This window comes from Phoenix dactylifera, chromosome 7 (assembly GCF_051530095.1).
Source record: "Phoenix dactylifera cultivar Ajwa chromosome 7, Ajwa_hap1_PhDact_Kaust_v1.1, whole genome shotgun sequence".
NCBI classification, from domain to species: domain Eukaryota; kingdom Viridiplantae; phylum Streptophyta; class Magnoliopsida; order Arecales; family Arecaceae; genus Phoenix; species Phoenix dactylifera.
Window position 1 is genome coordinate 32,807,596 of NC_143196.1, and position 25,604 is coordinate 32,833,199.

General features: G+C 39.9%; 1 protein-coding gene and 1 non-coding gene across 3 annotated transcripts; one reads left to right on the top strand and one right to left on the bottom strand.

The window, feature by feature from the left end:
* The first annotated feature begins 318 nt into the window (after nt 1–318).
* On the top strand, nt 319–421 carry LOC113463178 (U6 spliceosomal RNA). Its single transcript, XR_003386934.1, has one exon. It is a non-coding gene; the product is annotated as a U6 spliceosomal RNA (small nuclear RNA).
* Nucleotides 422–8,567: 8,146 nt separating this feature from the next.
* On the bottom strand, nt 8,568–19,166 carry LOC103713137 (protein Barley B recombinant). 2 transcript variants are annotated; one of them, XM_008799969.5, is made up of 3 exons: nt 18,943–19,166; nt 17,595–18,449; nt 8,568–11,254 (listed from the first exon to the last, which is right to left on the bottom strand). In XM_008799969.5, the coding sequence occupies exons 2-3, from the start codon at nt 18,428–18,430 to the stop codon at nt 11,224–11,226; spliced, it is 867 nt and encodes a 288-aa protein (XP_008798191.2). In that variant the 5' UTR covers nt 18,431–18,449; nt 18,943–19,166; the 3' UTR covers nt 8,568–11,223. The 2 variants fall into 2 exon arrangements, with proteins under 2 accessions (XP_008798191.2, XP_008798184.2); XM_008799962.6 differs by having other exon boundaries at nt 17,595–18,544; nt 18,943–19,165.
* Between the last annotated feature and the right edge of the window lie 6,438 nt (nt 19,167–25,604).

Below are 25,604 nucleotides of genomic sequence, written 5' to 3' on the forward strand. Positions count from 1 at the left end.
CCGAGACCGACATTAGTGAGTGGGTGGGCACCCACCCACAGCGCACAATAAAAAGAAAAAAATTCTACTAGCCTACACATGTGAGCCACCTGTCCTCACACGTGCGGGTTGTAAACGGCATCTCAGACGCCGTCAAGTAGATTTCTTCCACTTCGCAGCGTTCCAACCGATGCTGCCCGAGTTACGAATCATTATCGCCGTAACCGCCGGTTACAAAACGTTGAGTCATCAACGGACTTGACCCTCGAAGACGCGCAAGTCTCTTGCTCTCCGTCCAACGACGCCATTGCTGACCGTCCCTAAAAAGAGTGCAAACCGATATATTAGGAGATATCCGATAAAATTGGAATGATGCAGAGAAAATTAGTATAGCTCTTATGCAAGAATAACATGCACAAATCGAGAGAGTTCAAAAAGAGTATAAATCTGGTTTTTGGTGTAATTCACCAATTGTTGCAGTCTTAAGCCAAGGCTAAAAGGCAAAATTCACTCTTAACAATATGTTGAAGAGAGAAAAAAAAGAAGAAAAAGTTTATGAATTTCTTACATTAGCACATAGTAAAATGGTTTACACAACTTTTCCGCTCAGAATTCCGATCTTGGGGGAAAAGGCTGACCGGGCACGTGTAGCACGCTGGTGATTTGGAGTGGGGGCTGGGCTGGCCGGATTCCGATAGAGCCAGCCCTGGCTGTGCTACTACCTGCTGTAGGCCATGAATAACCGCGGTCAATGCCCTACCTGTTGAGTGATCAAGTTGAACTACTCTTTGTCCACAAGCCTGACGAGCTACTCCAATGGAGCATGTTGGGGCACCTATTTCGGTGAAGCAGGTTCAAAACTCCGTAACGACCCACAAGAAGTCATAGTGCGGCATTGCGAAACACATGATACACCACGGCTTCCTTGTGGCTTCATGCTGGTCGTCTCTCCCTTCAATTAAGGTTGATGTAGCCAGAGGTTGGGGCTCTTCCTCTAGTACCAATCTATTGTGGCCATATCCGAATCGAGGTAGGAGCATAGCTCGGACGTCCCTGAGGTCTGCTGTAAATGAGATGGGCAGGCTGGTTGAGGCATTGGGCACTAAACTCCTCCATTGGGCCTGCAAGAAGTTCACTTGTCGGAGGATTTCCAGCTGAGGATCCTCCAATACCTAAGCCAGAACAATAAGACAATAGCATGGAAAGAAAATATTTTAGCAGAGTGAGGATTCTATGAGAAGGGTAGCGTATTGCGTATCTCAAGTCTTCTGAGGATGTTTTCCTTATATAAGGGAGCCAACCTTTTTGTTACTTAGGCCGACGTGACCTACAATAATGCCAGACAGCGGCGAGTAGTACGGCTGTGGTGTGAGGATCTGTCTGTATAGGCAGAGTGTGGTGCAGGTCTGATGTACAATATGAAACTACTATGATTATGGACTGTTAGATCTGCCAGTTGTTGAAGTTGTTAGTCTTTATCGATGCATGACGATTATTTTCTATAACTAACGTTTTTTCAGTCGGAGTCGAAGTCGTTTAGCAAGCCAAATTAATGCCATTGCTTCACTTTACCTAACGGCCGCTATAATAGCAAATTTACAACCATCTAATTATAAATAATGAGGCCGTTGTTGAAAACCCCCTAACGTTCCCTTCTATGTAATGATTGCAACTCCACAGCCGTCGTCTGGGTTTGTCCTATCTGGCCGCGTGCAAACAAAAGGTGCCTGACGACACGTGGCGAATGTCGGCGGCTTTTCTTAGTGGGATGCTGCCGTGGGCCCCGCACCGTCTCTGGATCCTACTTTTAGGCCCACCTTGTGGTCCCTGATCTAAGTTGGGCCTAGACCTGGGGACCTCTCCTTCCAACGGCTGTCCCACTCTGTGGGCCACCTAGGCCCATTTGATATCTCCTAGCATCACAAACCTTAGCCCTTTCTCTTCTGCCGCCCCTACCCTCTACATTTTACACGTGAATGCTTGTGATGTGTCTGGATCCGATCAATTGATCATGACTGTCCGCATCATGGCCCACCATGCCCGATGATCGTAGTCATCCAATGGCTACATAATTGTGGCTTGTGTCCATATAATTTTGATTGGATTATATTCTAGAAATCATGTGCAAACAACACATTAGGTTTTTATTTAGGGTTAGGGTTTGGGACCGCTCTAAAAGCTTCCGTATGGTGGTGTATCTGATTCTATGCTTGTCCTTAGGCCATTAGCACATGGTCATGTCTTCCATAATAGATAAGGGCAAACAAGAAATACAGATTTTTCTCCTATATCTATAAATTCGGATCATCTGGTTTGGGTTGGCCTCTAACGTGACATGTCATAAAAAATCTAACAGGTGCGTTACTAAAATCAATGACTGACAAATGCTGTTACAAAATCTTAGCATGCACCAAAGATGGAATCGTAACATTTGCATAAACCATAGCGAGCTTCGATGAGTAATCAATCATGCATCAAGTGACTACCACCATTGACTTATACCTTTCAATCTTTCATGTCCATCATGTTGGACTAACTATTGTAAAATTAGCCTTGAACAAAAATATGCTTTTTTTCCTTCAAGAAGGTACACATTTATGCATATCTATTTATGTGTTTGTGCTAGTATATATGGATGCAAATGGGTCGGGTTGACCTGTGACCCGACCCGACCCAACCCATTTTAGAAGACCCATGCGCCAGGTCGGGTTCTAAAATTAGACTCGTTTCATTATTCAAGTTGGATCTGGGTTTACTGAATCTTAACCCATCCCGGACCCGACCTAACCCGTTGTTTTTTGGGTCAATTTTGGATGGTTTATCCAATGACCGGATCCAACCCGACTTGAACTCGGATTACCCATTTGGGCCCGCAGGTCCATAAGCCGCAACCGCAGCAGGGGAACTCAAAGCCCATCAAGTTAAATCCATCAATTTAGGGTTATGTCCAAAGCTCATCAATTTAGGGTTTTCCCAACTGCCTCTATACGACTAGGATTTTTAATAGCTCTTCTCTAGCTTTGGACCCCCTGCGGCCATTTCGTCTCACCCAAGACGAGCGAGAGTAGAGAAGAAGAAATCTCTAGCCACTTCCAATGGGTAAGGACTTGATCTCCATTCCCTTTTACCGATTCCTTTCAACCCCATCTCTCTCCTTCTCACTCACATCCTCCTTCTTCTCATGGTAGCGAGGATTAAGGTCCACGAGCTCCGGGGGAAGTCTAAGGCGGAGTTGTTGAACCAGCTGAAGGACCTCAAGGTGGAGCTCGCCCTCCTCCACATTGCCAAGGTCACCGGCGGCGCCCCCAACAAGCTCTCCAAGATGTAAGTCTCCAATTTCTTTCCATCCAAGTGTTTGATCTCGATCGGACGATGCTCACGGTGTTTGTTTCTAGTTTGGCAGCAAGGTGGTGAGGCTCTCTATCACGTGGGTGCTAACGATGATCTCTCAGAAGCAGAAGTAGGTGCTGAGGGAGGCATACAAGAACAAGAAGTACCAACCGCTCGATCTCTACCCCAAAAAGACTTGCGCCATTTGCCACCAACTCACCAAGTACCAGGTTTTTACCCTTCTTTTAGAAGTCTCCATCACATAGATGATCCTGAATAGCTTCACCAAGTGACCCAACCCAATGATCACCAAGTGACCTGGACCTGAACCGAACCCAAATTTTGGATTGGGTCCGGATTATATATGGACCCAACCCGACCTGAATAACCCGTTGGATCAAAAATTATAGTCGTGGATCCAACCCAACCCGATCCAATCTTCAATTGGGTCAGGTCTGGATCCAAAATTAGGATCCAAACAAAAAATCGAATTAGGTTAGGGTCACTCAAAACTCAACCCGACCCAACCCATTTGCACCCCTACTAGTATGTATTTGTTTTAGGAAAGATGCATCTTCACAAATTAGACTGTAACCCAATATTTGCACAAAACCTTTGTCAGAAAAAAAAGATTGTAAACTTCAAATCATTTTAAAAAGATTCAAAAGCTAGAAGGCAAGTCTTTCGACTAGTCACCACATACTGACATACACATGGTGATAAATATCACCTAGGTTGCGATGCCTCTTTCCTTTGGAGGAGGCTATGGCTTTGAACCTTAGGGGTGTTTCTCCAAGTGCTACCGAGATAATTATCACATCAATTTTATAAAATGATTGATTGTTGATTGCCCACCATCATGAATAACAAAATATGTTGTCACAATCTAGGACCTCATCCAAAATGGCTGGTCGAAAAATATTTTTTTGGTTTCTTAGTTCTATATAAATACCTAAGATCTCTCCGGCGAATAACCAATGTGGGACTAAATACATGCTCATACGGATTCTCACATACTCCTCCTGTTTAAGCTCTAACGTCCTCGTCAAACTAAGAGTCCAAATTAATTCAAATCTAATCACAATCATCACAATCGGTCCGTGGTCAGTTTTAATGAGCCTATGCTGCAGTGCCTTCTAGTCCATATGGGCCATGAGCTAAGTCTGCTCTAATACTAATTGTCACAATTCAGAACCTCACCTAAAATGGCTAGTCAGAAGATATTTTTTGGGTTTCTTAATTCTGTATAAATATCCAAGATCTTTCTGGCATATAACTGATGTGGGACTAAACACTCACTCACACATATAGTACAAAGAGCCTTATTAGATATGTTGCAGAATTAATTAGCATTTAATTAGTTTGTGATGAGAGCTAAAAGTTGATATCAATACTTATGTCCTAAGCATTTAGTATACAATTCATGGTGCACTATTCTAGAGATGTCCTTGATAGAATATGGCTTCCAACGGATTGACCCAATGAAACCAGCATGAACCGATTACCAATTGAGAGATACAGTTGAAGCTCGTGAGATGCTCAGAATGGTGCAACATTTGGGTGCTTGAACCTAACCTTTGTGCTGCAAGCCACTTTACATACTTGCAATATATCCCACTAATTAGCATGCATCTAATTTTATGTGCCACTTTGTTCTCTACCACAATCTCTTCTCGCAGATCCATATTTCAACCACTAAACATTCGGACAAAAACCAGATTTAACATGGATGTGTCCTCCATGCAGGATGGAGACAATGTCTAGGCCAATCCACAATTATCATATTTCGTATAATGATAGATAATTATAAGTAAATGTCTTCCTTAAAAACAAAAAAAAAACATAGTAATAAAAAGATTTCAGTGAAACTTCAGGATTGAAGATTTTATTTTATGAATCAAGAGCTTCTCCTTCTTAAAAATAATGCAGCTAGTTTATGTAGGGATCTGCATTAGCATATGGAAGGCAAACCATGAATAATGCTTTGATGTTTGACAAGGAATTGAAGTAGGAAATATCCAAACACATATTCTGAGGTTGCCTTCTCCTAAGGGCCCCATTTGCTGGGGACAATTATAAAAGCCAAGAACCGAGTTGGATAGCATTGTTTAACAAAGGAAAACAAATTTAGATTGGAGCACCATGAACCTCCGCCTCATGATCCTAGTGTACTTTGTCTCTTAGCTTTTGCCCCTCCCTAGTATTAAACTGATATATAAGGTAACCCTATACCTCCTGAAACCTTTTTCTCCATGTGAAGATGATAGTAGAGCATCTTGTTTTAGTCCTCTATCCCTACATGTAAGATGTAACTCTCCCTAATATTATATTCACTGCTTCTTTTTTTCCTATTTAGTTGCTCTCTTAAGTAATAGCTTAATTTCCGTAAGAAACTCCATTATAAAATGCAAATATTAGAATAAGAAGGTATCAATTAAATCATGCCAGATTTTAGGATTCAAGTCCCGGTGTTGGTTGATCAAGAAGTCTTGATAAATTTTAGTTAAACAAGAAGAAATCAACCTAAGTTACAGCACTGTTTTGAATATTTCAAATCAGGAGTCATGTAGATAAAATGTTTTAATAAAATGTATCCCTATTTTTTAATAAAAAATAAAGAATTTAAGTTCTATTTCGACGAGCAAGAATAAAAGGAATCTGAGTTAATAATAGCATACATTTCGGCCTCTCTTGATGGTACACCATTCAAACACGCGATCATTATTGGACCATAGCTCCCACAATGGAAAACGGACGTAAAAGGTGATGGCAATAAATGTAACAGGACTTTTAATAGCTTCTCCGTAACGTCTCCTTGTCGTGAAGCAATTCCTTAAATTTCCAGCCAATTTCCTCTCCACTGGGAATTCGCTGACATGCTAATAGAAAACTCTGGGCCGAGCGGGAGACGTACACACCGTGGGACTTGCAGTACGTACCAATTGCATGCGAACGCAAATGAGCAAGGGAGTTGATATAATATATTTGTCCCATGCAACGGAAAACTCGTTGTCCTCCTCGCCGTTCCGTTGACATCCACCTTGAGACTAAAACATTCCGGTCGTAGTTCGATTCATTCCCTGCCATGTGTATGTCTCGTACGTGGACATCACTAAAAGGATGCATATCATAAAAGACAGCAGCTCGCTGAGGCTGGTGGATGGAGGGTTCCTCTTCCTTTCCCCCTTTGCCATTCCTTTACTGGCCTTCCCCTCCTCTTTTGGCTTTCGAGATTGGCCCCCATTCCATGTGCTCCCATCGCCCTCACTCATGGTGGTGGATCACTTCACATGAAAGACAAAAAAAAAAATGAAACAAAAAGTGATGGTGAAAAGCATTTGAGGGAGGCAGGGAGTGGCAGCATGGCACACTTGAAAGGAGTTGGATAAGAAAGGTTCCACAAACGACACAAAAGCTTGTCCAAGCGTGACAAAGACAAAGCAATGTGCCATAGAGAAAGAGAGAAAAAAGAAAGGGAGAGAAGGGAAGGATCTAAAGAAGAAGGCTTTTGTGGTACATTGGTTTGCATAGTTATCTGGTCTCTTTCCCTCCCCCACCCTCCTTTCTCCCTTTAGCAAAGCCAAGCCAAAATCATTAAGGAGGTTGGGATCCTTCAATTTGGGCCGCATAAAGCTTATGGCAAACGGGATCTGCTTTGCTGCTTTATGGCAAAGTTCCTTGCGAGAGCACAAAGGAACCACAAACACACCATGTGATGCCCTCCATATTATATGCAAAAGTCAATACAATGGAATCATTGGCATCAGCTCCTCTTCTTCTCAAAAGAGCCCCATGTTAGCTCACTAATCTCTCATTAACTTCTAACTCGCTTGAAATGATGATGAAGGACCAGCGACTTACCTTGAGGGTTGAAGGCATACTGCTGCTATAGTGATGATCTTTTGGTATTCGTGCTTCATCTAAGTGATACCTGGAGGCACAACATATATAAGTGCCCATGGCATAAATGTTTTGTCAACCAAATATTCAACTGAAATGATGTGTTTGGATGCCTAATTATTATGTTTGGATTTTGGTCTCTCCACCTGCATCGGTCACCCAAATAGCATGCTGAAAATCTTAATATTTGATGTCTATGTTATCTTTGGTCCCTCCTGCCTTGGCCTTACCCGGTAGGATAGCTAGATATTTATTCACCTGAACAATGACTATGATTCCTACTTCCTAGTCCTGTAAAAAATGATGGGATGTATTGACTTTTTCTAAGGAGGATGCAACAGGCTGGTCTCTGGGCTGAATCTTCTACTCACTACCTGTTTAATTACTTGATGAAATTGAAGCCTGTGGTGGCTTGTCACCTTTTTGCTCATACATACGCATGCACCTAAGCGCACGCAGATTTTGTTGGAGATTAATTGGATATCCTTGGCCTACGTACACCTCACCCATTTCCATCCCTTATTTTATGTGCTATATCCTTTGATTTGAAATTTGAAGCAAACCAACCAAGCTTCTATAAATTCAGCAACCATATGAGCTTTTGCTTCTCACTTGGGGAAAGGGAAGGTCACTGGAGTACAAGAATCAAGGTCTTACCTATTAGTAGATCCAATATAAGAGGATGGAGGGAACATTATATAGCCAAACAGAGCCACAATAGAGGCTAATGTGGACCTCCATTCAAGATCCAATGGCTAGCTAGACTTGGGGTCCATACCTTATTACTTTGATCACATTCCATCAGCCCTCTCTGCCAACTGGTCTTGGAAGGCATATTACAGTCGCAATTTGTTGGTTTAGACTAGACTCAAGCCGACCTAAGCAAACCCGAACCCGATCAGAGAGGTGAAACTTTCGATCCTAACCAAATACATATACACCTAACTGAACCCAATTTCATTGCATCAACCAGCCTAGTTTGCTCAAATCCTAGACCTCGAACCACTTCGTGTCGGATTCATTCTTGCAGTCGAATTCACCTACAAGGTGCCAACAGGACTTGACTCAGATGGTTCAACCCCTGTTCATGTAGGAGAGGTTCCAAGTTCAAAGCTAGATACCAGCATCCATGTTGTGTGTTTCTCCTTGGAAGAGCTGCTTATGATATCCTGCAAATTGCATTTGGGCCTCCAGAATTGCATACGGCCTAGTTCAGGCCAGCTCGCTAGTATCTTTAACTTCTACGATCAATAGTTTGAATTGCCAACAAGCTATTGTCAGAGATCTACTAGGTCATTCAAGACATTTCATATGAGACTTGGGACTCAAATTAAAAGGTTAAAATGCCGGAATGTTGGTGTTCTTTATGAATGCTATCAAATTGGAGCTTGAAACCTTGAACCAATGTATACTCCTTTTTTTTTCCGACCATTTGGGGCAGCAGCAGGTGCTGCCCCTGTATCGATTGAAAGCATTTAAAACCTGCTTAGTTTCTGATCATTGGACCTAGGTTTTTGTTTCAGCGGCAAGCAGATGTTATAGGGGTTATTTTCATGCCTTACATACCAAAATTTAGGATTTGAGAATGAAACATAACATAAAATCTCCTAATGTTCGTACACGAGACATGAGTTCAAATCCCGCCTTCACTATATTTCATGATCTCAATCAAATTTCTATAGGTTTTGTCTGGCTTTCTTCTCGAAAGTAGGTACTGTCATGTGAAGTTTGATGTGAAGAATGGCTAGTGATAATTGTCATAGCTCGGCACCTGTGGCACAGAGCTGTGAACCAAGAGCATGATTTTAGTATGATATTTGGCCTGTCTGGATTTGCCAAAGTAGATTTTTGATCATATTGCGCTCGCCTGGATCAACAAAACTTCAACCAAAATTTGAGTTGATAATGTACAAACCAATATTGCTTAAGTTGATAATGTACAAGACTAGACGAAAACTGTTAGTTATTAGGGACAGAGTTGTTTCTTTTGAGCGAAAGAAGAACTTACCTTTCTTTTAGTGAATCCACCATTGGATTATGGAATGATAGCTTCTAGAGCTGTGCAGGCGGATGGATGAAGTAGCTCGAAGTGCATCTATGCATGGTGCGATTCAACGGTCAACGTCGCAAAAGAAGATCAATTGTTCTTTCACATGAAAGATACAACCCGGAACCCTAGTTATTAATGTACAAGACATAAATTAGCAATGCTATAGCAGCATTGTATCTCTTAACTCACTTTTGGTTAGAATAAATGGTTTAACTCTTTACCCGGAAAAAAAAGAAGAAAGAAATGGTTTAACTGGACTTCCATTTCCTTACTATAAACAAGAGGTAAGTACTGCTAGAGAGCCCAAGAAAAACTACCTTGACCCGGCCTTCCCTCCCTACCATCAGCAGCCTCGAAACCATCTCCCTTCCCAACAACAAAACAAGATTACAGTGGCATTTGCCGTGGAATTGCTCGTTTCCTTGTGCTCCCGGCTCTCTGCATACTCGGAGATGTGCAGGGAGTTGGGAATTTTGAATACCACCGAGTTCCCGCCAGTGGAGAGGATTCCATGGGAATGATGGCAAGGGGAAGCATTCCAAAGAGTGGGAGAAGAAATGGAGGGGTCAGAGAAGAAGAGAAGAGGGGTTTGCTTGGGCGTTCAGAGACAATAGTTACAGAGAAATGGGAGGTGTTTGAGGATGACGGAGGGGTGGGGAAGGAGTACTTTGGGAACCCTCTCCCCATGGGAGGTGCTGCCGTTCCAACCGAGGGCTGCACCATTGGAGAACAAGAACTCAATAGAATGGGCATGAGGTATGAGAGAGCAGCACTGCCGCCTCTCCATGCATACAATTTCAGCTTCCAAGAGTTCAAGATATTCGAAAAGATCAATTCCAGGTTGAAGTGAAGGTTCCGTGCTTGATTTGATTCCTTATGAGGTGGCTTCAGAGAACTTGAGAAGACCACTCTGACGTAGGTGGAAGCACACACCACACTGCCAAAAAGGCAATAGGTTGGAGATGGCAACTGGTTGAGGGAATCAGACTCTAGTTATCACGCATCACTATAAGGAACATTTGTTATTTAATGATTGAAGAGTTCAATGGCTTTTCAATAGTGTTTTAACGCTCAGATGCTTCACATGAGAGTGGAAACGAAAAACACACTGCAAAGCAGAGGGCCAGAACGTGCAACCAATTTGCTGTGCTACGTGAACTCGTAATCCATACTAACGGTCAGATGCTGCAGTCAACCGGAATAAAAAAAAAGGACGTTGGGGGTTTGAACAAAGCGCAAACACATCAAGCACAATAGCACAGAAACAGGCTACTCAAGCTTTGCTAAAATTTGTGACATGCAGTGATATGGGTATCTACAAAGTACTTTATACTGTAAGCTTCAGTACAGATACTTGCAGAGACATGCCAAGGAAACCCCTCCACATCATTAACCAAACTCGAACCTCACTCCATCATTCTAGTTAACAAATCTGTTTATAATCCATCATAACTATCATCAAAATATTGACTTGCAAACTGTCTCCAATACATACACTAGCATTGACCTGAAATACAAGCACAATCATCATAGACAAAAACAATCATATCTTAGAATCCTGTACTGCAAAATTTTCACAGCAGAATCTCTTAGTTTATCGACTGTGTTGTCAAGCAGGGGATTATTCACAAAGTAAGCCATAATCAATGGGTATCCTGATGGATTTGCCAAAATCCTCAATTTCAACTTGTGTGCAAGTTATAGTTTGTGAATAATTGAAGTAGGGACAGGCTGGTTGAAAAAACAAAGCTCAATGCCAGGAAATTTTGGGCAGGAATAGACGAGGGATATTTCACAAAAACCAGACATGGATGTGACAGGGACAGAGTTATCATCATACAAGCAGGACTGACAGCTGGTATTTTCAGAGCAACCATCGTCTCGTAGTTTATTTAATAGTTCTTTCCCCTACAGCATCACCCCCATTTCATTTGGTGAGACTCTTAAATCCTTCAACATGCTTATCAAACAGTTCCCTCAAACGGCAAGCGAAATCTGTGAAACCAACATAATGCAGCATATTTAACAATACATAATACAAAAACTCTGCATTTAAAATAACAATCTAGTTCATAGCAAGCAATCGGTATATATCTCCACAAAATTACAGAAAGTTATACATCATTGCCATTAAAATTTTCTAATCTTTTTTTGCTCTACATTATCTTGATAGAATCTAAAGAAAATATAACTTTCATATATCTCCCTGGTATCTTGATAAAACCAGATTAACAAATCCACTCCTGCTTCTCTATACTTGCATCACCCTGACCTTCCAAAGAAAACCAGAAAGCATCACAAAAATCCCAGGTGTTCTTATCACTCTTCCATTTAAATTTTACAGATCTGGAGCTCCATTTCTCATTTCAAATATATCTCCATGTTTATGTGGATAATGAGCATTGCAACATGTGAAATCTTTTTTCTATTTTGACTTTCGAAATCACAGCACAGTTCCTGCATTTTCTTCTAAAGATCATGCAGATTTTACAATATCAACATATTGCATTAATCACTAGAAGATGGCTTACATGTATAACAGTGTTGTACATAAAAGCGATCTAATGGTTTGTTGACTCTTGCATCAATCTGCAAGTGTTCTCATTTTTTCACTGTTGGTTTAAACCCAAAACATGAACAATCAACCATCCCTGGTTTTTGTTGGTAAGGTTGACAAGACATGCTCTCATAATTAAGCATGAAATTGATCATGCAAATGTTGCTAATTGGTAATGCAAACTGCTTCTCTTCAAATTGAATTCAAAAATTTATACTCCTTTTCCGCATGTGGCTATCCAATATTAAAATTTGTTTTTCCCTTCAGAGAATGATAACCAAGCCTATCCCAGAAACATACCATGACAAACATTTCACGTTATATAATAATGACTATATCAATTAGAACTACCATCGACGATTCTTGCTCCTAAAACATAACACCTGTAAACTTTCTAATATCAATTCACCATGATATCCTAGCGAGTAGAAAACATGACATAATGGCCCATAAGTGAGCATTTGGCGCTTAATATACGGAAAAGGTTTAGGTCACCACACCTGGCGACTGCAATAGATGGGAGAATGGTGATGGGGCACAAGGGATCTTATCCTCCACGCATCGCACCTTCCCCTGAATCGCATTCAGAATGGTGCAATACATGCGGTCCATCGGATCTTATCCCATGTGCCCCATCCACTGTTCTTCCACCTGCCGTATTCACCAGGGGTGGCAACATAAACCAGTTCCCTTATACACTAGATGAATCTCTCATGTATAAACAGATTGGAGACCAGGGCAATTACCATCCTACTTCAACATCGCCTAATGTCAGTAGAATGCAGCAGAGTTTAGGCATCAGAAGTGTAGGAAACGCTCTGATGGTCAATAATTTAAATTTGTTGAATATGCAGATCATATTAATAGGGGCACATGGGATTAGTATCAAAAGGCTGAGCAGAAAGACTCAGACCCAACAAAACGGAAGGAATGGTGATTGATATTAACTACTTAGAATGGCAGGAAGTAAGGAAAACAGGATTTAAATTCCAAGGGTATTACTGCTCTATCAATAAATTAATATATGAATTAATGCTCAACCCACTATAAAGAAATGAGATAGACATATCTATAGATTGTTGCTCAGTTCGCTTGTGAAAACTGGTAAAATAAGATCAATCTTATATGTGACAAGTTCTCAGCAATTTCGAACAAATAAAGATTGTATTTCACTTGGAGTGAAAAGGAGCATAAATAGAAAAGTAACAGATCCATCATCTTCTCAACTCCATCTTCCGCAAGTTGGTCCACCATTTTATTAGCACTACGCCACACTAGTAAGCTTCATACAATCAACTTGTGAGACAATGCAGGGCATATTACAACCCACTAATGCCAATAATGTTCCCGGAATCACCTTCACTATAGGAAATGGCCTGATAAAATTTTTCATAAAATTAAGACTACTCTTTGGAGAGAAAAAACATCATATTCCATCAATGATCAATAACCAATGGTTCAACCTAAGGACAAACTGCCAATAGGCATCCTTAAACATACTGCAACTCACAATTCCCATAGAGTATCAAACAAACTTGCAAAAAGACTTGGTTCATTCATCTAAATACAAAATGGCAAGGACATTCTCCAAACATGCATATAATATATGCTAAGGAACTTGGCTTCCATTGAAAAAGGAAAAAAAAAAATCCCGAGGATATGCTGGTACCAATATTATTTTTACTAGTATTCTTTATAGTCTTCTAAACTACAAGCACATATCCAGTCTATCTGTAAGGCAAAAAGGTGATATTTTAGTTTTACATCTTATCTACACATAAGACCTGAAGAGCATTTTAAAATAACACTTAGGAAGAAGGCTCAGTATATGGCTAATTGGTAATGAAAATCGTCCAACTTCAAGCATGCAAATCCATTCTAAACCATTGAAAAATTGCTAAATCAATACCAAGCACCAATTTTTTGAAGAGATCTTTAAAATGAAATTTCTGACACTGCTAGCAACTTAGGTTCATATAATGTATGAGTAACTAGGATTATATTTTGGGCCAACTTGGGGTGAAAAAATTACACATTTGTACCCCTTGATACTGATCAATCATCATAGATTTAAAATCATTTTAGACCACACACTATGGGACATTCAGTGCATCCATCAATGCTTCAATGTATATTACATGCACTTTCAAACCCTGCATTTCTTGAATCCAACACTGCATATGGGTCTCTGTCTCCATTCAACATCTCAAAATCTGGATACATCACTAAATAAACCAAATTTACAAGGTTAGCTAATTATTCTGGATGTTGTATATGTTACTTATATCAATCTGATATAAGTTAGCTAGCTGATTATGCTATCGCACTATCTCATTCTCCTCCTCTTATCTCAATCAAAATCCTAGTTATTTCAAATAACTAGGACAGATTTAAAGGTCATCAACCTTCACCATCTAGGATATCTAAATGTGCCTCTTTAGTTTTCCGCTGCATTTTTTGTCTGTATATAATTTATGGCACCATAGAGCAGGTCATATTCGCAGTCATGAATAAAGGCTTTCGTATCAATCAGGTATTGTAGGTGCTTGATATACTTTCTACTTAGAAAGGGGTTGCTATACAGTTGGCATTTGGTCATACTTTTCCATCTAGTAAAACAACCTTTGAATTTCAACTTAGTTTGCACTAGTACTTGAAGAATGATAACCATCACATGATTTATGTTTCAGCCAAAACTCCAAAAACGAAACTAGAATATTTTAATCTTGTGTTTAAGAAACTTAAAAGGTTACCTCACAAGAAATTCTTGTGTTTGGTAGCTTCTTTGTTGAAGAATGATTAGTCTTCCCATTTTCAATCAAGGATTGAAGTATTGCATGCTAGTAGCGTGCTGGCCTGCCAATGACTTGATATGGACCATGCTAGTGCTTGGCATGCATTGGTACAGCAGGACTGCAACAGGTAAAGCACTAGCATGTTGAATACCACTAATATGCCTGTTGAGTGGCGCTTCAGGTTGAATGGCTTGTTACTCTGAATCTTAATTCCATTCTTTCAATGCCCAATCTACACAAGCTGTATTTTCATCCAGGTTAGCAGCCTCAATTGTGTCACTTTCTCATACTCCTGACTGGAATGACCATCCCAAACCATTAATGAACCATTCATCCGTGCCACTATATAACAGGAAACCTTCTCCTTTAAGGCTTATGAACTCAAGTAGAATCTTAAAGGGGTTAGTGAACTCAAATATGGGCAATTTCGGAATGCAGATTGTGATGGCTTAATCATATTTACAAGCAAGAGAAGAATATTATGAGCACATGGACACATACAGGTAGGCACAGGAATGAAGGAGTAAGTGTATGATTACATAGCCTAGAAGGTCATGAAAAGCCTAGAGAGACCTAATAAAACCATGACTATTTCTCGGCCAATAACTAACCAAAACAGAAACATTCAATAAACTTATTGAATCTCAACACCCGATGAACGACCAGCCACAAAAGCTGAACTCCCTGTACGAAACTGAACAAAGGCTTTCTAGGCTGATTGAAGCTGAAGTCCAAAACAACTTCAAAAATGATCAATCAGTGAGATGACTGAATCGTAGCAATGCTCTAGGGGCTGGTTCCAAGAAGGAAGAATGATGCCTCAATTGGGAGGGGAAAAATTACTTCTATATATACTCATAGGCAACACTTAAACATGATACATCGAAAACAAATATATATCACTAAAAGCATCAAAATTCTGAAATATAAAATTATTTGAATTATTTCATTTCAATCAGCATGATTTCTCAGTATAAACCATCATTAAATCCTCGAAGGCTTCCACTTATGGATCCATATCATAAAATCCCGTGATATTCCTCAAGATGTCTAACAGTTGTTTTGGTAACAAGCATGATGGCCAGCAAGATCTCCATATCCTTTAGATTTTCTTGCCAGCTCATATCACAGATTGCAACAAAACAGTTTGTGCACTTCTTGGTTCTGCTAATTTTGCCTTTTTTTTTAAACAGAATGGCCTCATCACTTAACCCATAACTATAGGCCATCTATATATATAAATACATATATAATCATAATCCATCGATATTGAGTCAAATTTGATGAGACTCAACTATACTATAGTCTCACATAGTGTATCCAACTTAGACCATTTTGACTACATAATAGACAAGCTGGAATTAAATATCAACCTTGGTCTAATTTGAGTAAACAATAAAGCCATGATCATCGAACCAACCTGAACCAAACAATTCGTCCCTTACCAAACCGAACCAACACTAAGTTGGGACAGTTCAGCAATGCAAATCGGTTCTGGTCATAAATCCCCCTAGGTTCAAACCATCGAGCGCTCAAGAGCCTTCAAGGGCTCTCTCACTCACTCTCTCTCCATCGGACGCTTGCTCAAGGTCAGCCTCTCTCTCTCTCTCTCTCTCTCTCCACCGGACACTCACTCGAGATAAACCTCCCCCCCCTCCCCTCTCCACCCGACACTCACTCAAGGTAAGCCTCTACCTCCCCCCCCCCCCCACACACACCTCCCTCTCCCTGTCTCCCTCCCTCCTCCTCTCTTTCTCTTCCTTCCTCTCCTCCTCTCTCCCAGTACACCCTAACTTGGTAAGATATATGCCAGCACCGTACCAAACCGATTGCCAGCTAGTACGAACCTTAGTACCGATCCGATAGACCTTGCAATAAAGTACTAGTCCTGAGTGACCTTTATTACCTAACGGGATGCTCTAAGATACCATCAAGACATCATCCACAACTTCTTGACTCCGATGTGACTCAGGCAAAACATCAAAATCAGGAAAAAAAGGAAGAGGAAAGTGAATAGACTTATTCATAAGGAAAGGGTATTCATTAAACAACAGAAGCTAAATATGATACTAAGTGCAAGACTATCACAAAGGGATAGTATTCTCAAACTTAGCTACTTTTCTACTCACCTCATCAACACGATTGTAGAGACTTCCACCAACAATGTCAATTAAATCTGATGAGTACAGCAGTTCATATTCTTGATGACAGTTAATACTCAAGAATGATTGAAATTTTTTAAATTATATTATTCATATACTATGAAAAGACATTGGATCTTGATTAAAAGCAGCAGATGTAATCAGCATGATTGACCATAAATCAATGGCAAAACCAGAAAATGGTGCCCATAACAGGTAATTATCAAAACCATATTGGGTTTTAAAACAATGATGGTTCAGAAATGGAGTCGACATCCTACCAACAAACACTACTCAATCTGTCACTGACTATATGAGGAGGGAAACAAATTTCAAGATAGAATCATATCCAAGATTCAAAAATATAAGATAAACACTAAAATAACATGAAACTAACTGGTTATACCATCATAACTAGATGAACATATCATCGCAACTTTACTAAGATATACACAATAAAACACTTCCCAGCATGAAGCCACAAAGAATTAAAATACCGACCATAAACCCCTTATCAGAATCTTCTCATCAAGAGTGAGAGCTTCAAGCAAGGAGTGAAAAGAAGGGAAGAAAAATTTCTATCCATTAATTGAAAAGCCATCTAAATGAGACAGCACTGTTTCTCTGAAACCTACAAGCTGTAAATAGAAAGGAAGACATCAACATATCCATATAACTCCAACATCTGAACCTCAAAAAGCATGTAAATATGGCTGATAAAGAAAACTGGCTACAATCTATTCAGAGTACCTCTGCAAAAGGACACGGATATATATACATAGGAGAAGCAGACCAAATGCAGAGGTGAAGCCTCACCAAAGCCAGACAGTGTACATCTTTACCTGATAGTCACAAACTTATTGGTCCCATGCTTGGCCCAGAAAGTCCTCAAGTCAATTGGATTAGAAAGATTATACCCTTCTCCTGCAAGCTTCTCCAGCACCTTCTTGAACGCACCCTGGCTCATCTTCCGGCCGGCAATGCGTGCCCCCCGCCTTTTGGTGCTCATTGGGAGGGGGTGACATGAGATGCTAGTGGTGCAGCATGCCGACTGCCACCCTCCCACACCCCACCGATAGCACTGTTGCAGTCTGCCTGTGCAAGAGCAAACCGGAGTAGGAATTCCCGAGATGTCCAGATCAATCCCATTAATAACCAACCCAGTGCTCTTCTTCCCCGCCTTCCCACGCGAAACTGAACCATTGGTGGCTCCGTCTCTCGGAGCAGCAACTTTCTTTGGTTTCTTAGGCTTCGGGGATTTGAGCGAGCGGCCCTGGGATCTCTTCTTCAAAGGAGTCTCATTTCTGCTTCCAGGGTCCTCCATCATTGGGACCTTGTCATCCTTGGGTGGCTCAGGCGGCTGCAGCATATGGAAGGTGTGGGCGCCGGGGGGATCAGGGAGCATACCATAATTGGGGTGGTGATGGTTCGCCGGCAGCACATGGAGGATCTTGTTGTCCCTATTGTGGTGGATCCACCCATCCCTCACGAAGTCCATTGGGACCGACGGCTCGACGACCATGCTGCATTCCCGATGGAGGAACCCCCCGTTTGATAGCAAGGGCTTCGTCGTATCACGCTCCACCATCGAGGACATGAGCTGCAGCCCTAGGTTCCCCTTCGAGGGCTGCTCATAGTAGCCCCAATTCCGAATGCCCAACCCACCTTCATCATCCATACCGGCCGAGCCAAAAGAACTACCCGGAGATTCAATAAAAAAACACCAAAAAGATCAAATTTTTCTACCGATTTCAATCAGTCGATCTACCACATTGCCTTCTCCACGCCGTTACTAGAAAACCCATTACGCAGAACGGATCAAAGATCAGAGAAAACGAAGAAAATCGATGAAAAATGAAAAGAAAAAACCAAAAAGGAGCCAACTTGGAAGAAACCCTAATTCTAAAAACCGATCAGAAAAACGAGAAAACGGTCGGAACAAGAATCCAATGCCCGCTGAAAGAAACCCTAAAGGTCCTCATTCTCGGATGAAAGGTAAACAAGTGCGACTTTTAGGGTTTCAACGTGGGATCTTTGCGTCGGAGGACAACAAATCGCGAGAAAACGCAGCAGAAAAATCAGAAAAAAGGCAAAAAAAATGGCGACTGGGAAGGGTTTTCGATCATTTTTCAGTGGTAAAAGAAGGAGCGGAGAAGAAGGGGATAAAAGGAGCAGAGAGAGGGGACATACTTTGGAAAGAGTTGCCTCTAGGGTTCTTTGCAGCGGCCTGATAGAGAGAGATAAGAGGGGGAAAGAAAAAAAAGATCTTTTTGTAATTTATTAGCCTTTTAAATCCACGATTGGGGGTTTTGTATCTATTGGAAAAAGAGGTTTTTTTATAAAAAAAAAAGGATAAAAATCAGGATGCAACACTTGTTCCCCGTTAGGTGCATTTGCTCGACCGCCCCACTTGAAGTTTATCTCTTTTTTTTTTTTTTTGACCTTTTCAAACTGAGGCATGGTTATCTCTTTCTTCAAAAATTTTCTCTTTTTTTTCGTTTTTTTAGCATGATGTTTTAGTTATCTTGATTGAAGGGAATTTTTGTCCCAAGATCTTTTCTTATATATCAAGTGCATAGAAAATTAACTTCAGTGCAAAAAATATTAGGCTTTGAAGCCACGTAATAATATCTTCCACCATTCAAATAATATAGTTTATGTTGTTAGGTCTGGTGATTCCTCATTAAAACCTTTCATGTGACATGCTACCAATGGACTAAAACTAATACAAGTAACTTGATCCTATCATTGCATATATGATATCAGCCAAATACTTATTTTTTTCATCAACCGATTAAAAGTTATATAATTATCGTCTCGCTATACTACACTTGTTGTAAAAGGTGGCATGTATGCTTCTCGTTTATATTTTGACAAAATTTTATAAAATAATTTCTTAGGAGACTTTTGATAGAGATTATCTTGTTCTTACACATTCGGATAACGATCACTCATGTCAGCAAATCTAGAAGGATTCATGAAAAGATAACATGAGATGTGATGTTATCTCCTATAAGACACGTGGATGTAAGTTTTTATGCCACATGGCCTAAGGGGGACTGTTGTAAATTTTGTAAATTAACATAATGTATAAGGAGTTGATGCATCTAAAGTCCCCATACCCACATAAGTGAGACAAATAACCCTTTTATGTGCACATAACCAGCGCCCCAAAATATTAATGATTGCAATGCTGACAGCTTACAGCTATGTTAATAACAAGTATAGATTAGTATTTTAATTGGTCGGGACGGTGCTTTGGCCGGAGCCTCGCGTAGGATACGGGCCATTTTTGGTCCTCTGCCCCTCACGGTTTTGCTTTTCAAAAGGCACCTCGAGAGGAAAAGGCTTTGCCCCCCAATTAAGGCATAGAACCTTTCCGCTACTAGCCGATGTGGAACTAAACTCGGCAGCCCCCCACAACAGATCCAGTATATTAATAATGAGTTAGGAGGGAGAGGGAGAGAGAGATTACAAAACTTCAGGTCTAGACTTAATAAACCCATAACTCCATGTCATGGCAAATGTTGTTCCAAAACCAAATAGGGAGAGTTTGAAGCTCACTGAATTCCTTTTCATTTGGTGAAAAAGGTTCACCAAATCCCTTCAACCCCTATTAGTTTTACAGCTGGACCTGCATGGGCTGCAATGAAGACAAAAAATATAACAAGCCAAACTTGTTTGAATCCTGACACAGTAACTCTCAGCATGTGTCCAAAGTTATGGAAACCAAATAGTTCATCATCACTTATGATCCACGGTCCACAACAATAATTTCCAGAGTCATAATGCAAGTTGATTTGAAGATTTTGATCTACTATTAACAAAGACAATATTAGGATCACTTTCAGCCATGAGAAGATTTTGAAGACCACTATATCATGCTATCTGTAACTCACATGTAGTTAAGGGATTGTTTAACCTGCAGTTTTCTCCTTTCTTGGTCACAGCTTATCTAATGATCTAAATACAACAGTAATATGAGGAGAGTGATGAAATCAACGGGTAACAGCTCAAAAAAAAAAACAAGGAATTAATAATAGGTTGTCCAAGAGCAAATTAACACCATTGATAAATCATATGTGAATGTTTTTTTTTTCCTCTTTCTTAAACTGCTGCATGGTGATTCGGTGAAAGAAGAGCGGCATTGATCAACATAAGTGTCAGCTCTATTTTTTTTTAAAGAATTTATCTAATGCCTTGTATTGATAGCTAACTGTAGACCCAAACCCAGGTTATTATATTTTTCCCCCTAAACTGGATCACAAATTTCAGCCTGAGTCTGATATGCACCTTTGACTCTTTTTTTTTTCTTTTCAAGAAATACTTAGAATTTGAACCCTAGATCTTCTAATGCAGAAGCTGTTAGGAAGGTGATGTAGAACCAGGGGAAGACACGTACAGTGCGAGCGAGCAGAAGGATCCAAAGATCCTGTGAGTGCGTGACAATTCCAGGAATCCTGTCAAAGGATGGCTGAATAATTTCTGTTTTGGAATAGTTGTTGTTTTTGTTTGTTACAGCATCCTATTTTGTTCCGTTTCTTAGTTTGTTTCAAGGTCTATTTTAGTTTCCATTCACAAAATTTTAATTTGGTTAGGACTCTAAATTTTAGGGAAAGAAAGGTCTATTTGAAGGAGGTAACGTCGTGTTTAGGAGGGAGACATGACTCGTATTGTCGTGGGGAAGATTCGGCAAACTTGCCCCCGGTATCAGGTGTTGACAGAGGCGGCAACTGGTTGGACAAGTCTTCAGCCATCAACTCCTTATATTCTTCTAGCAACTTTAGAACCTTCTTAGGTACTACCTTGGCTGCTGAAATTTCTACAGCATTCACCAGCTCCTTCACCACCATGATGTGAATTTCCTGGGACTCCTTTGCTTCCGTTTCAAAACTCCGCTTATTTTGGGATAGCATCAAGAATGATTTTCCTCCAGACCTGGTGGGTATGAAGCTTTGATCAGATCCTATAGTGGGAACCATTACGATGTTGTGACCCTTCCAAGTAAACAAGTACACATTATCCTTGGCTTTGTAGGTTGCATCCACATCGTATTGCCACAGTCTTCCCAGCAAGACATGATCTCATCCTTGTAATGCTTCCTAATGGACATGGGTCCCCTGCAAACCTCTGTGACTCTCGCGGTAGGGCCCTTCTTTACCCAACCTATGGAGTATGGTGCGGGGTGTACCTCGGTGGGGAGTTTCAAGTCGTTAACCAGCTTTCTGGCCACAAAGTTATCGCAGCTGCCATTGTTAACGATAAGATCACATATCTTATTGCTGATAGTACTTAGAGATTGAAATATATTATGGCGTTGCGACAACTCTTCCTGTTTGGCGGAACACAAGACCCTCTATAGCACCAAGTTGATCCACTCGCCCTGGGTCTCTTCTCCCACTTCGTACACGCCGTTGTCGTAGACGAGTTGTCCATCTTTTTCATCTTCCCCTACCGATTCTTCTTCAGGTTCCATCAGATTCACAAGCCTCCTCAATGAGCACTCGTTTGAACGGTGACCCGGCTTGCCATATCGATAGCACTTCACTGGTGCAGCCCTAGCATAAGGGTTTGAAGATTTGAGTGGCTCCCTGCTATTGGTTCCAGCTAGCTGCCTTTCCCCAGATCCCCCTCCGCTTCTATTGTCTTTGTTTCCTGTGCTTCCCGAATCTTCCTCGCTACCGTATGAGTCCAAAGGAGGGTGACATTTTGAAGCAAAAGGTAGAGGAGTTGCTGAGAAAAGGTTTTATTCAAGAAAGCCTAAGCCCTTGTGCTGTTCCAACATTGCTAACGCCAAAGAAAGATGAAAGTTGGCGAATGTGTGCAGACGGTCGAGCAGTTTACAAGATCACAGTGACGTATAGATTCCCCATATAAGGGGAAGATGTGTACCAGGGAAAGACTGATGCAGAACCAGGAGAAGACGCATACAATGCGAGCGAGCAGAAGGATCCGAAGATCCTGTGAGTGCGTGACAATCCCATGAATCCTGTCAAGGGATGGCTGAATAATTTTTGTTTTGTAGTAGTTGTTATTTTTGTTTGTTACAATGTCCTGGTTTGTTTTGTTTTCTAATTTGTTTTAAGGCTTGTTTTAGTTTCTATTCACAAAATTTTAATTTGGTTAGGACTCTAAATTTTAGGGGAAGAAAGGTCTATTTGAAGGAGGTAACGTCTTATTTAGAGGCATTCTTATTTTGATGAATAAAATCTGTTTTACCAAGTTTCTGAAATTCTGAAAATTGTTATCAGAATTACTGGTTTCAGCATTCGCTGAAACTGATCTTTGAGTCTTATAATTCAGTGTTTGCTGAATTCTTTTGCCACCGTTTCCACTGCATCAAAAAGGAGATTCCAATCAATTGTGTTGCCAATTATCGGCATCAATTTATTTTTCTTAAACTCTACTTTTGCTCGTTGAAAGAAAAATTTTTCAGAAAATTTTGATTTTTATCCCTTAAATAAGATGAATTGTGCAAAGATAAAAGCGATCGAGTGCTCTAGCATACTTCCAATGGTAATCGACATATTTATGGCATCACTCCATGTGGTCGATTCTGAATTTGTATTATATAAGCATTAACCATGTAGATAAAGCTGCTTTTTAATATGACATTGTGGACTAGTGCCATCTACTTTAACAGGTATAAGATCAGCATATCCCCATGAGCTCAACCCTCTGCAGAACAAATCTCATGGTAACATTTTTCATAATTGTCTTGATGCTCTCAGCATATTGCTATGTATTTATTTCTCATCACCTGAAATGAATCCATGGAGAAACCCATGCTTCCTCTCAAAAAACTATATTTCATATTTGACTAAACAGCCTCAGGAGAGACGATCCCTTTCTTGACAAAGCCTCCAACATTTTCTGAAAGAACAATCTTTTTTTAAAACTTCCTAAAATCTTGCAGAGTCTCCAACATTTCTCCTCATTAAGTTTGAGCATCGAGCAACATTTTTTATAGATAAATCCTCATATCTTCTAAAAGATTTGTTGAAGAGAATGCCGCATGCCAAGAGTTCATAGAACCTGGATTTTATAAGCTCAGACCATATAACTCCTAACTCCAGTTCAATTCCAATTGTAGATTGTGTTTTATATAAGAGTATATGAACTGCCCAAAGTAGCTGATTGCTCATGGAAAAAGTAGGATTTTTATACAAAATTCCCTTGCTTCCTATTACATAAAAAAAAAAAAAAAAACTTCATAAAGCGTTGTGTGACATAATTTTGTAAATGAATGAAAACAAAGTGAACTAGTAGCATATGCCAGGTCACAAGCATAAGTAGGAAGATCATAATGTATGATCATGCTCAAATTTAAAAAACACTGCCCAAAATCTCTCTTATTTATTATTGTGAATCATTATTTAAAGCAATTCTTGGTTCATTCCAGCAATCTCTGCTCCAAAGTGGCAAACATCCTTATCCACCTACTTGCATCATGGATATCGAATACATTACGCATGTCCATTCGTAATGCATTTCTAGATGTCATAAGTTCTAAGGAGTAATCGGTCTCTAGCATTAAAAAATGAAATACCTGCAGAGGTGCAACAATGGTTGAAAGCTTGCATGAGATTTGATGAAAACATATTTGAAAAATTAATATTAGAGAACAATTCAGTTAAGGTGATTTTAAAAAGTTGAAATGTGAAAATTCAACAAACGGTTGGAAATTGTTTTATGAATCACAAAACTGTACAAAACAACCGAAATAATATACAAGTTGGAATTGCTGAATAATTCACAAATGTAAGAATTACAAAGAGTTTATTAGTTTATTAAAAAATTATACATCAACAACAAAAAAAAACAAACTTTGTTTGTACAAGTACATTTATATCTAATAAACATGTGAGTAAAGTAGGGCAAAAGGAACTATGCTATCATCACCTAAACATTGTTTATGAATCACATGTGAATAGGTCATGAGAATAGTTTGCGAAGTTAATGACAAGTTAGAAAGCTGTAGTTATCTCTTTTTTTTGTCTCTCTCTTTTTTTCCTTTTGAGAACAGAAGGAATGCTGCATATTTCAATCACCTTGTTCAAATACCTGAAAAACAACATCACGTAGCTTCAAAGCAACTACCACCTCTCATGAGGAGCGCAGCCTCCAGTGAAAGCCCTATTTGCTACCGATAACTTACTTTCTTTTTTTTAATCCAAGAATTTCTGAATTTTTACTGGATAATATAATAAATAGCATTACAAGATTACAACCCTTGGGAGATAAAAAGAAAACGAATAATTATAGATTTTCCAATAATTGAATTTTGTGACCTCGCCTACAAGATGCTTGGATTAATTATTTTTACCAACAAAAGCTCTTGTATTAAAGTGTGTGTGTGTTATGCCAGGTTATAGCTATTAAAAATATCAGAAAGTAATTTATATTTATTTTTTGCTTATATCTCAAAAACTAAATAATATGTATCAAATAGAAAAAAAATACAACAATTCAAACTTAAACTAACTGGTGAAAATTAAAAATCTAAAGAAGTTATAACAGCAAGATGACTGTCTGCAGAAAAGGAAACAAAAGCTTTGAAGTTGACTGTAACTAAAGCTAGCAGAATTTCATTTTTGCTAAACAAATTCAACAAGGACCTAGATTCAAAGACCAGAAATAGAGCACAGTTCAATGACATGCCCCATTTCAAGAGTACAGGTTTGCTCATTCATGTGACACTATAATAGGACCACACTATCATTGAAGTCCCAGATCAACTGCTTCATCAAATCTTAGCGCATGCTTAGTTGCGAATAGATATCCTTGTCAAACGCCATAAAAGGTCATGAATAGAGACTTATACTGTATGGGGACATAAATAGACCCACACA